Source organism: Sinocyclocheilus rhinocerous, unplaced genomic scaffold (genome assembly GCF_001515625.1).
Source record: "Sinocyclocheilus rhinocerous isolate Xijiao unplaced genomic scaffold, SAMN03320098_v1.1 scaffold3201, whole genome shotgun sequence".
NCBI lineage: Eukaryota > Metazoa > Chordata > Actinopteri > Cypriniformes > Cyprinidae > Sinocyclocheilus > Sinocyclocheilus rhinocerous.
In genome coordinates this window covers 144255-154879 of record NW_015662182.1, presented here as the reverse complement: position 1 = coordinate 154879, position 10625 = coordinate 144255, and the positions used below count along the sequence as shown (strand labels likewise).

The window sequence follows — 10625 nt, the reverse complement described above, 5'->3', positions numbered from 1 at the left end:
TCTAGATGTTTTAGAGTTTCACCCCTTCATTGCTGTGCAATTTTTTTCTGCGTTGTGGGGGATTTGTAGATTGTACACACAAAAATTTTCTGCATTTTCGATTTTTTTTCCCCATTTCCCATTTATTTCCTATGGTCAGTCATTTTTGACCGAAGACCATGAGTGTGACTATTTTTTTACGACCACTTAGCTTTTTCGAATCATGCCCTAAATTTTTTTGTGTGTTCACATACCAAGTGCCATAAAAGTCACCAAGTTTCGTATCATTCTGGTGAAAAATTCAAAATGTACAATTCTCCGGTCAGAAGTGACCGAAGACCGCACAAGGGTTAAAAAAAAGTAATTTATAATGCATTTATGAACAGGGTTCTAATTGGTCTGTAGTGTACTAACCTTAATCAATCACTAAAGTTATAAAGCAGTGCTGACCCAATCATCTTCTAAAAAGAAACTTGGACCAAGTTTATTCCATTAATCAGCCAACACAGCTGCCAAAGGTGCATTGTGTATGTCTAACTGTGACATGTACTGTATATTGCCATTTATATGTAATCAAAAAGAAAATCATTATAGTTGGTTTTAACAATAATTGCAGGTTATTTTAATTTTACACTTAAACCAAGAACTGATAAGGATTTATGCTGATAATGTCGAATATTCCACTGAAAATGAACACTCTGAAACCTTAAGCAATTGGAGGGCACTGTAGTTCCACCCCAAATGACACCACTGCTTGAGCCAGTTTTGAACAGTGAATGCATTTCTTGGGGAAATCATCTGCCCAATGGATGAATTATAATTGTTTCTGCAAATTAAGCTGGGATGGGGGAAAGTCAATGAATTGACATTTAAAACAAAAACAAAAGTGGCTGTTCAGTCCCAGAATGGAGCCATATTTAGTCAGTTGCAGAACTTGCTCCCTTCTGAAATACTTCTGCACTTGTTTGTTGAAAATTAACAGACCTTGATGTTTACTTAGAAGTTATTTGATTGAGATTATGAAGACAATTTGTATTTCTCGGAACACCAGTAATTTGTAATAAAAAAAATAGGGTCAATTCACATTCACAAAGTGACTCAAGGGCAAAATGGTGATGGCTCATTGTTTGTTGCTTTTTGCTATTTGGCAGCTCTGAGCTTTAGCCACTTAGCTCTCACCTCATTGACTCCTCCTCCTCGTGTTGGTGTGCAGATGCCCTCGATGTAGGCAGTGCCACTGCTTCTGCTTTGAAATGTGCGTCCCCTACGGACAAAATAATACCCAGAATATTTTCAGGTTTTAAACTTTTTACAGAGTTGGTTATCATGAAAGTCATAATTAATATTAAATTGCAGTTCCACTGGTGTGATGCAAATGCATTGCATAAGGCCCCATGAAATGGTTTAACTAAATTACTAAATTTTCTTTCCTCCATTGAAGCATTTCCAATTGAAACAAGAGTTTTTAGGGGCAAGGCCATAGAAGAGCATTTTATTGGACAAAAACGGATTCAGTTAATATTTTCAGTCCATTTCCCAGGACGAAAAATATTTTAAATACTTCATGAGGTACACTACCATATAGATGACCTCAAGGCTAACAAACATGAACTAAATTTCAACTCAATTTCATGGGGCTTAACACCATGTCCTAACCAGATGTGACTCAGCACTGCGACACGCCATAAAAGGTATCTCTTCCATCTTAATCTGAGGCCGCAACTGGAACAACCGCATACAAACTATGACAATGATAATCTCAGGCACTAATTATGGGCTTTATGTAATGTTAAGTGTCTAATATGAGTGTGAATATCACTTGACGTGACTTTTATAGCCATACTAAAAACGACAATGGAATCTAGCAACTATGAAAGTGACTATGAAATCAAAATAAACAAAATGTATTCCATAACAAAGATTGTATCATTTATTTTAATAATGTTAAAATGGTATAATATTTATGAATTAGATATGCACTTATCAATTTTTTTGGAGTTCAGTGTGCTTGCAGAGAAAGCCTGCCCACCCGCTCTTCTGATTGGCTATGATACTTGACTGATCTCATATCCGTGTCATGTCTGGTTGTTGACAGAAAAATTGCTTGTCGCTGGAATCTTATCGCGTTGTGTTTGGTTAGAACACTGAGTTAATTATATTGCATTGATATTTCCATTCAATATATTTATACTGCATGTGTCTAATGCAGTGACCGAGCCTGTAAAGAGTGTGTCATCTGTATGTAGAAGGAAACATAACATACGAAAGCAGGTGAGCTGCATCACTCTTCTCTTTGATATTCTCCTTCCTGTATTTCATAAAGTCGCGCAGGGTCACCAAAGGATCGTCGCCAACAGAAACCATGTTCTGAGTTGACCATGTCTCCATGGCAACAAGCACTATTCTAGTGTTCAGCTGCTCCTTGTAAATCTGGAATTTAATAGGATGTTTTGTTAAGTATAAAAATTGCTACAGTACTTAAAGACAACATCATGAGAAAAACGGTGAATGTGTCTGTCAAACTTCAGGACGTACTGCATCAGCCATGTTCACTACAGCTTTGGCAAAGTTCCTTGTCTGAGGGGCCGATCTTCGCATCTGTACAAACTACAAAGAGAAACATCAAGACATATATTACGCAAAAAAAAATACAGAAAAGAATAAGTAATAAGTAAATAAACTATCAGGAGATCTTACCAGTTCGTAATCATTGACCACTAGTAACTCTACATACTTTGTTTCACTCTGAACTGTGCGCGGACCCCTCCGAACCTGTAGGGGGACACATGGAGTCACAGCTTTAAGCAAGCCAATGTCTTTAAAGTGTTGAAGGAACACGACAGAATGTGACATGTCAGTGGCGCCTGCAGCTGCAAAGCTGTATCTGAAACACTTTTTCCCTGTAAACATTTCAGTAATATTATGTGTATCCCATACATCTGTCGACTAAACGGACGATGCCATTCATTCAGAAATTAATCATTCTTTTGAGTTGATTCTTTGTTTTTAGTGAATTAGCCAAACAAGTTTTCAAAGCGGTGAATCGACTTGCACTGAAATATTTGACACGGTTCATCAGTCAGTAAAAAACGTGATACTGATCATGATACTGGCCATCATTCACACTGAAAGTGTTTTTGGATCTGCTGTTTTTCAGTTGTATTCCTATGTAAACATACACTAGATGGATCTCTTTGACCATAGTATTGCTTTTTAATATTTTAGAATGTTCAAAAATGACAACTTTTTTCAGGGCAGGTGCTCTCACTGATTGTTTGGTCTTACGAGTCTCAAGTCTTAAAGAAGCTAATCATCAAGAAATTAAAACTCTCTCGAATTGAATTTTTTGTGTTGTTTTTGCAAAACAACAACAACAAAAACACTTCTGTGTGTAGTCTCAGATGTCCCTGTGACATGTTTGTGTAATGATGATCAATGTTCAATGATACAGCCTGTGTGAAGTTCATGTTGTGATGGAAATTTGTTTTAATGAAAAATGTTTTAAAATCTGGAAACATATTATTCTTTTATCAAACTATTTAAACTAGTTTGATTAATTACCATTTAAATGCTTTTAAAAGTTGCCATTCAAAATATTGAAATGTGGAGCATGATGATTGCAAAAAATCTCATCACATTTAATGAATAGCTATATTTTCTTAATTTTGTCATTTAATTTAAATATTAACATGTGAGATTTAGTCAGCCAAAACATTTTTCAGGTTATATGAACTAATTTTGAGTCTCTTGAAATCTGTCATATATGTTGAATAGCAAATGTTATTGTGTTTCTTTGGTATTAACATATTTGTGGACACATTAATGTTTTATGATTTGTGGAGCAAAAATATAGTTTTTATTTTTAAAAAGGTAAAATTAAAAATTTGGGGTAAAATGAATTCCGGCAAACGGCTTCTGTAGTGATGAACAGAAGTGGAACTGAAAGGGAATTCATTTAGCTGCAGCGTAACGCAGCGATCCGGTGGCATTTCCCAATGGGAAAAGGGTTTTTATGTGCGAGGTTACAAACGTTTGTTCCTTTTTTACGTTTCCCTAAAATGCACTTTACATGAATGCTCTTAAGTGCTACTTAAGTCGCTGTCTGTTCATTAAGTGCTGAAATGCCAGTCATTCACTGTTGTATAACATCATTATGGCCTACAGCTTTTAATGTAGTGTTAAAAAATACCTGTCATTTACCTAACCAAAGATGTTTCTCCTAGTTAATTATCTATATAATTAAATATTATTTAATTATATTTAGCTTTGCTTCAGGGACATTCACCAATCAAAGGGTGCTCTTTGATCAAAGAGCACCCTTTGATTGGTGAATGTCCCTGAAGCAAAGCTAAATATAATTAAATAATATTTAATTATATAGATAAAAGAGGAAGCAGAGCTTGTAAAATAAAAGTAAATTATTAAGGTTATTCTCTTTAATTTGACCATATTAGGTGGGTAGGCCACTGGGCCTCACTGCCTTTCTTCTAAGACAGATGGAAAGGAGCTGGAATGAATTTAAAAGTAAGAAATGCACACAAAAGGAACAATGGTATAACTTTGCCAACATTTGTTTTATTATTCTCATAAATCAGTCAGTTAACCAAGTTAGAGCCCATTTCAACCTTTAGAACATTTTTATTACTGTTTTTAATGTTAAATACATGTGAAGAATGAAAGGTTGGATTTTTTGTGGAGTAGTTAGAATTTTCACAATTAATTGAATGTAATTTAGTGTAATTAAATGAATAAAATTTCATCATGCAATATACTATTTTATTCTCAAAATATTACGACTTTAATATCGTATTGCTACAACTTTATTCTTGGAATTTTGACTTTCATCTCATAATCTTAAATTTATTTATTTTCATGACACTAAAACACTGTCATAGACAATGTGAAATCAAAAATTCAAATAATAATGGACAGAAAAGTAACTGTCTTTATTCTTACTGTTTCACGTGTGTTAAACCCATGTGTCATTTAGTACTCATAAATTATGAAGATATTGTGAAAGGTCTTTTAAATGTTCTTCCTCATCCAGTAGCATTGATATTTGTCACTACAGATCTTAAAAGCTCATTTGATTTGTTCATGACAGTTGTTTGTATTACGCCCCTAGTGATAAAGATGGGGAGTTTTAAGAGTTCGTTGTCATAGGGTTATATTTTTAAAATAGAGCAAAGTGGCCCCAACTCTGTTGTTTTTGTCTCCACCCAATTTTGATATTCATTTACCTGCATACTGAGTGAGTTGTAGTATTTACTGTTCCCTCCCCTTTTCCCAACCTCTATCTTCCTACCTTTCCACAGCTTTACATACTTATTTTTTAGCCTTTTTCAAATCTATGATGTGGATGATCTGTGCTAATAACTTTAGTTCAGTCATGTTTGAGTTGTGTTTTGTCTTGTCTAGCGCTCTGTCCAATCCCTTTATGGGTATCATTTTGCCATCAATAATTCTGAAATTATATTTTGGGTGGGGATGGTCGTAACTAGGCTAGCCTTAGTAATTTCCCTCAAAATCATATTAATGTATTTAGCGTGTTCATGCTCAGCGCAGTGTAACTGAAATGTGAAAATGATTCAGATGACCAATCAAATCAAAGAATGTGAGGGCTGAGTGTTCACAGAAACTGTCACGAATCCGGTCCGTGGCCTTCTGTCCGATTGCCACCAGAGGTCGCTCTCCCATTATACTGAATCTCACACCACACAGACTGTTACACATCACCCTGGACTGCATTTCCCGTCATCCATTGCACTGATTGCACACAGCTGTAACCAATCACACGCTCACCTGAAAGCTATTACACACACTATATAACACCCACTCAGATCCTGCTCAAGTCGCCGAGTATTGTTTAGCGTATATCACTCTTCTAGCGAAGTGTTGTCTGTTTCCTGATCTTCTGCCTGTGTATCTTGGATTAACCCTTTGTCTGCTGTTTCGGACTGTGTTTGCACCTTGCCTGGACTATTGCTTGTGTTATTGGATAACCCCTCGTGTCAAGCCCTCTGGATATTGTTCGCCGATCGTAGACCCACGCTTGCCCTAGGAATACTCTTTGTCTTGCCTGAAATGTACCTGTTTGCCACTGTTTGACCCATGCCTCTTATGACCACATCTCTGTTTAATAAAAGCCTGCAAATGGATCCACACGTCTCTCGTCTCGTCGCCTCCGTTACAGAAACCGAGCAGGAATTCTACTGCGGCACTTTTAATAGCTAAAGAATGTGAGAAAAGATGTAAGCAACTGAACATGACAGCTGAATCCAGCAATATTTATTTGCCGACTGTGTACTGTAACAAAATGTTGCCATTTTGAATGTCATATACATTATTCTTCACAAAATGTAATTGCTAATTGTGAATTTAACGAGCGAAGACAAAGAAACATTAACATAGAGGTTTTCAGCATGGTAAAAGATAAAGTTTGAATGTGTGCATATTGTGAGTGTTACCTGGTTTTCCTGGTAGACTTTCAGTAATTTCACTTGTCTTAGAAAATGATTCAATGATAAAACTCAAAGTTATCACCCTTAGGACTGAAGTAGAAAAATGGTTGTTGCTTTCACTTAAGTGTGTTTTATGGTAACATATTTTTATGTTATATTAAAAAATAACTTTCGAATTTTTGTTCCACAATTGAAGCTCTATTCCATTAAATAGCAAGAGATCAGGGACTGTCATTCATTTTGGAGTAAGCTCTATTTTGAATTTACAACAAAATATATGCTTTATAAAAGACGCGAGTTAGTCAGTAACCTTCTGATACCACCAAAATCTGATTTGAGAGTGAATAACCAGTTAAATTTTGATCTGTTCATTATTTTTTTTGTTTTGTTTTTGAAAAAGGCTCTTATGTCACCAAGGCTTTATTTCTTTGGCTAATAAAAACTATAATATCATAACATATTATTACAATTTAAACAAACTGTTTTCTATTTGAATATACTTTAAAAAGCAATGGATTCCTGTGGTGGCAAAAATGAATTTTCAACAGCCATAACTCCAGTCTTCAGTCTTCTTGAGCTTGGTGCTCAAGAAACATTTCTTACTATTATCAGTTTAGAAAACTTTTGAAAAGTTTGAAAAAAGATCTTTTGTTGTTGTTTTTGCTGTTGTTGTGACACACTACCATTTAAAAGTTTGAAGTAAGTATGATTTTAAAAAAAAAAAGTAAAAAAGAGTTCATTATTTTTTTTGTTTTGTTTTTGAAAAAGGCTCTTATGTCACCAAGGCTTTATTTCTTTGGCTAATAAAAACTATAATATCATAACATATTATTACAATTTAAACAAACTGTTTTCTATTTGAATATACTTTAAAAAGCAATGGATTCCTGTGGTGGCAAAAATGAATTTTCAACAGCCATAACTCCAGTCTTCAGTCTTCTTGAGCTTGGTGCTCAAGAAACATTTCTTACTATTATCAGTTTAGAAAACTTTTGAAAAGTTTGAAAAAAGATATTTTGTTGTTGTTTTTGCTGTTGTTGTGACACACTACCATTTAAAAGTTTGAAGTAAGTATGATTTAAAAAAAAAAAAGTAAAAAAGAAAGAAAGAAAGAAAGAAAAGAAATTCAGTGTTTATCCAGTTACCATAAAAATATGAAACTGCAAAACTGTTTTCAACATTTATAATATTAAGTTAATAAGATAATTATAAGAGCAGCAAATCCGCATATTAGAATAATTTCAGTATCATGTGACACTGAAGACTGGAGTAATGACAGCTAAAAATTCAGCTTCCACATGAATAAATTACATCTTAAAATAGAATACGCTTATTTTAAATTGTAAAATATTTCACAATATTACTGTTTTTACTAATTAGCTTAATTAACTTTTGACCAGTAGTGAAAGTGCATTTGTAGTGAAAGACACCTAATATAAGTGAGACCAGCAATTCTAACCTCTGATGTACACATGCAGGGCCCAGTTAGGAATTCTCGGGCCCGGTACAAAACCTTTACCTTGGCCCTCCTTTAATTGAAACTGATTTCTAGGTGCCCTTTTCGGCAGCCTGTTGTGCATGACTAATCTTCAAGAAAAAATTATAAATCAACTGATGTCAAAAATAAAAACTCTCACCTGTCTTTTTGCCCGTCTCAGCCCATCTGTGAGCTCCGGCTCGTTCGTCTCCATAGAAACGGAATAGTCATTGTTAATGACAGAGTCACTGCTGTTCCTGGTGCTTCCTGGAAGAGAAGAAGCCATTTACGGATGAAAACCATCCCGAACAAAAAGTTCCCATTCGTCAGCTTTCAGTGGATCGATAAAGATGTGTACTACTAAAAAATGATCCATGCAGAAAATCAGTATGCAGAAGACGGAGAAAGAGAGAGATCTGGAAGGATGTAAAAGCAGACAGGGTCTGAATGATGAAGAAAACCACTTGGGTATAGATCATATAAGACAGAGACTGTCTGTTCATGAGAGCCAATACATGATGTGTGGTGACCCCTTAAAAGACAGTGATACAATTTTGAAATGACATGAGGGTCAATTTACAATATTTGTCATGCGAGAGGAATCTGTGTCTTACCTGAGGAAAGTGGCCTCAGTCGGATATCTGCCATTCTGTATACAACATGAGTATTTGCATCCTGTGTGACAGAAAAATGGAAGTCTTGTTAGTCTGACATGAAGAGCAGAAAGTGTATCACATGCAGTCACCTATGTTTAACTTGACATTAATGACGAGTTATTCTAGTAAGATTTCAAATAGCCACCATCGACAATTACTAGTGTCCAAACAGTTTAGTAAAGTAAAAATTATAAATAAAATTGAAAGAAAACAAGCTGCTAGTGCTAAATGTAAACAAACATATCAAAGGTTTAGAGGTTTATTGAAGTTATAGCGCCCCCTAGCATCAGAAATGGGAGACATTTGAAATGTTTCCTCTGTATCCTGTTCCATGTTGAAGTGAATTTTTTATATTGCACTCACAGTGATATGATAATTAGTCATTATGGGTCACAGGGTCACATGCTTTTTATAGCGCTACCTTGTATCTACATATCTGCCAAATTTCATAATAATCAGCCACTCACAAATAAATGTACAGTATTACCTGCTGGGTTAGTAGCTATATGTAAGTATGTCGTCTAACATAGAAAATGCATGTAAATTTCAACATCCTTGTTCAAACAGTTACAGTGTTTTTGTTGTTGTTGTGATGCACCTTCAATTAAATTGTCTTGAATTCTCAGAATGCCCTAGTATCTATGTGTATCAAGTTTCATCAAATAAGAACTTTAATCAAGGACATCAGGACTTTTAAGTCCATATTTTGCAATAAATAATTACGGAAACTGTTAATGGATTAATTGGAGGAGCATGGGCGCACGCGCACCTTCTGACCACATAAAGTTGTATTCGTTTTGCGCTCATCGTCTGACTTGAAGCAATGTATACCATCAAAGTAGGCTACCGCAATAGAGATTCGCAAGCAGATGGGTTCATTATGGTCATCGCAGTTTCTCCAGGGCGGCTGCATGAACTCTGATGATGACAGCTAATTCAAGATTAATCAGACTCACTGTATTTCATGTCGTGCTTTAACAGTGTTACAAACTCTTTTCATGATATATTAATGGTATAGTGTATTGTGCCATGTTTATCAAAATGAAACCGATAAAAAAAGTGGAGAATTTACACACAAAAGATAGACCTACATTGGAACTCCAGACCTGGCTGAAATTTTGTCCCAGACAGGCATTAAATAATTTGTGAATATTTGTAAAAATTTGTGGTTTGAAACAGCTGGAAAATTGAAAGTGTAGGGTACAACGTGGCTAAGGCGTCCCGGGGTAAAAGGCGCCTTTGATATTATTTTTATCTAAACCACTAGATAGCACAAAAATGTGGCGTAGCACTTTCCAAAACATTCCCTTTTCAAGATGCACGTGTATATTTGTCTGATCCTTGACGCGATCGCGCGCAGCAGTGCAAAGTTGATTCTGTGCTTACTTGATCTAATATTTGATGTTTTTTTTAAATGTTGTAGATTTAAGTAGCAAATGAGAATCGCTCAAAAAATGCATATATTTTGAGACCAAGGTCTTCTTTATGATTTTCAGTTTTGTTTAAGATAATTAATGTGCTTGATCTAATGTTGATGTTTTTTTTAAATGTTGTAGATTTAAGTAGCAAATGAGAATCGCTCAAAAAATGCATATATTTTGAGACCAAGGTCTTCTTTATGATTTTCAGTTTTGTTTAAGATAATTAAAGCAACAGTTTTTAAATAATGAAAGGATATGTAAAAGTTTGGTATTTGGGGTAAAAAGCGATCCTGCTGTTGGGGCTAAAGGCGCACAGTAATTAACATGATAATTAAGAGATGGCTGACTTTTCCATTTGTTGACATGATATGGTTAGATTCAGATGGTAAATATAATATAATATGTTGGGTGTGAATGAGAATGAAACCATCATATTTAAAAACATGATATTAATCATATCATATAATAAAATATCATTTGTTGTTACTACTGTAAATATATATTCAATTATTATTGGATCTCCTTCAGTACTTTCAGAATCTTTACTTATTAAAACGATTTTGTTTCTGTATTTTAAAATATATTTTTATATTAACATATTTTAATGACAGTATATTTATTGAACAAAAAT

The 10625-nt window shown here is 34.6% G+C and overlaps 1 protein-coding gene across 2 annotated transcripts in view; it reads right to left on the bottom strand.

The window, feature by feature from the left end:
- The window catches only part of LOC107727973 (disintegrin and metalloproteinase domain-containing protein 11-like), a 52241-nt gene that overhangs the window by 22232 nt on the left and 19384 nt on the right, over positions 1-10625 (bottom strand). For both annotated transcript variants that reach the window (XM_016538026.1, XM_016538025.1), the window contains exons 7-12: positions 8532-8592; positions 8078-8184; positions 2677-2751; positions 2515-2586; positions 2243-2409; positions 1159-1243 (exon numbers count right to left, since the gene is read on the bottom strand). In XM_016538026.1, coding sequence (XP_016393512.1) covers positions 1159-1243; positions 2243-2409; positions 2515-2586; positions 2677-2751; positions 8078-8184; positions 8532-8592 — 567 coding nt within the window. The remainder of the gene's footprint in view (positions 1-1158; positions 1244-2242; positions 2410-2514; positions 2587-2676; positions 2752-8077; positions 8185-8531; positions 8593-10625) is intronic.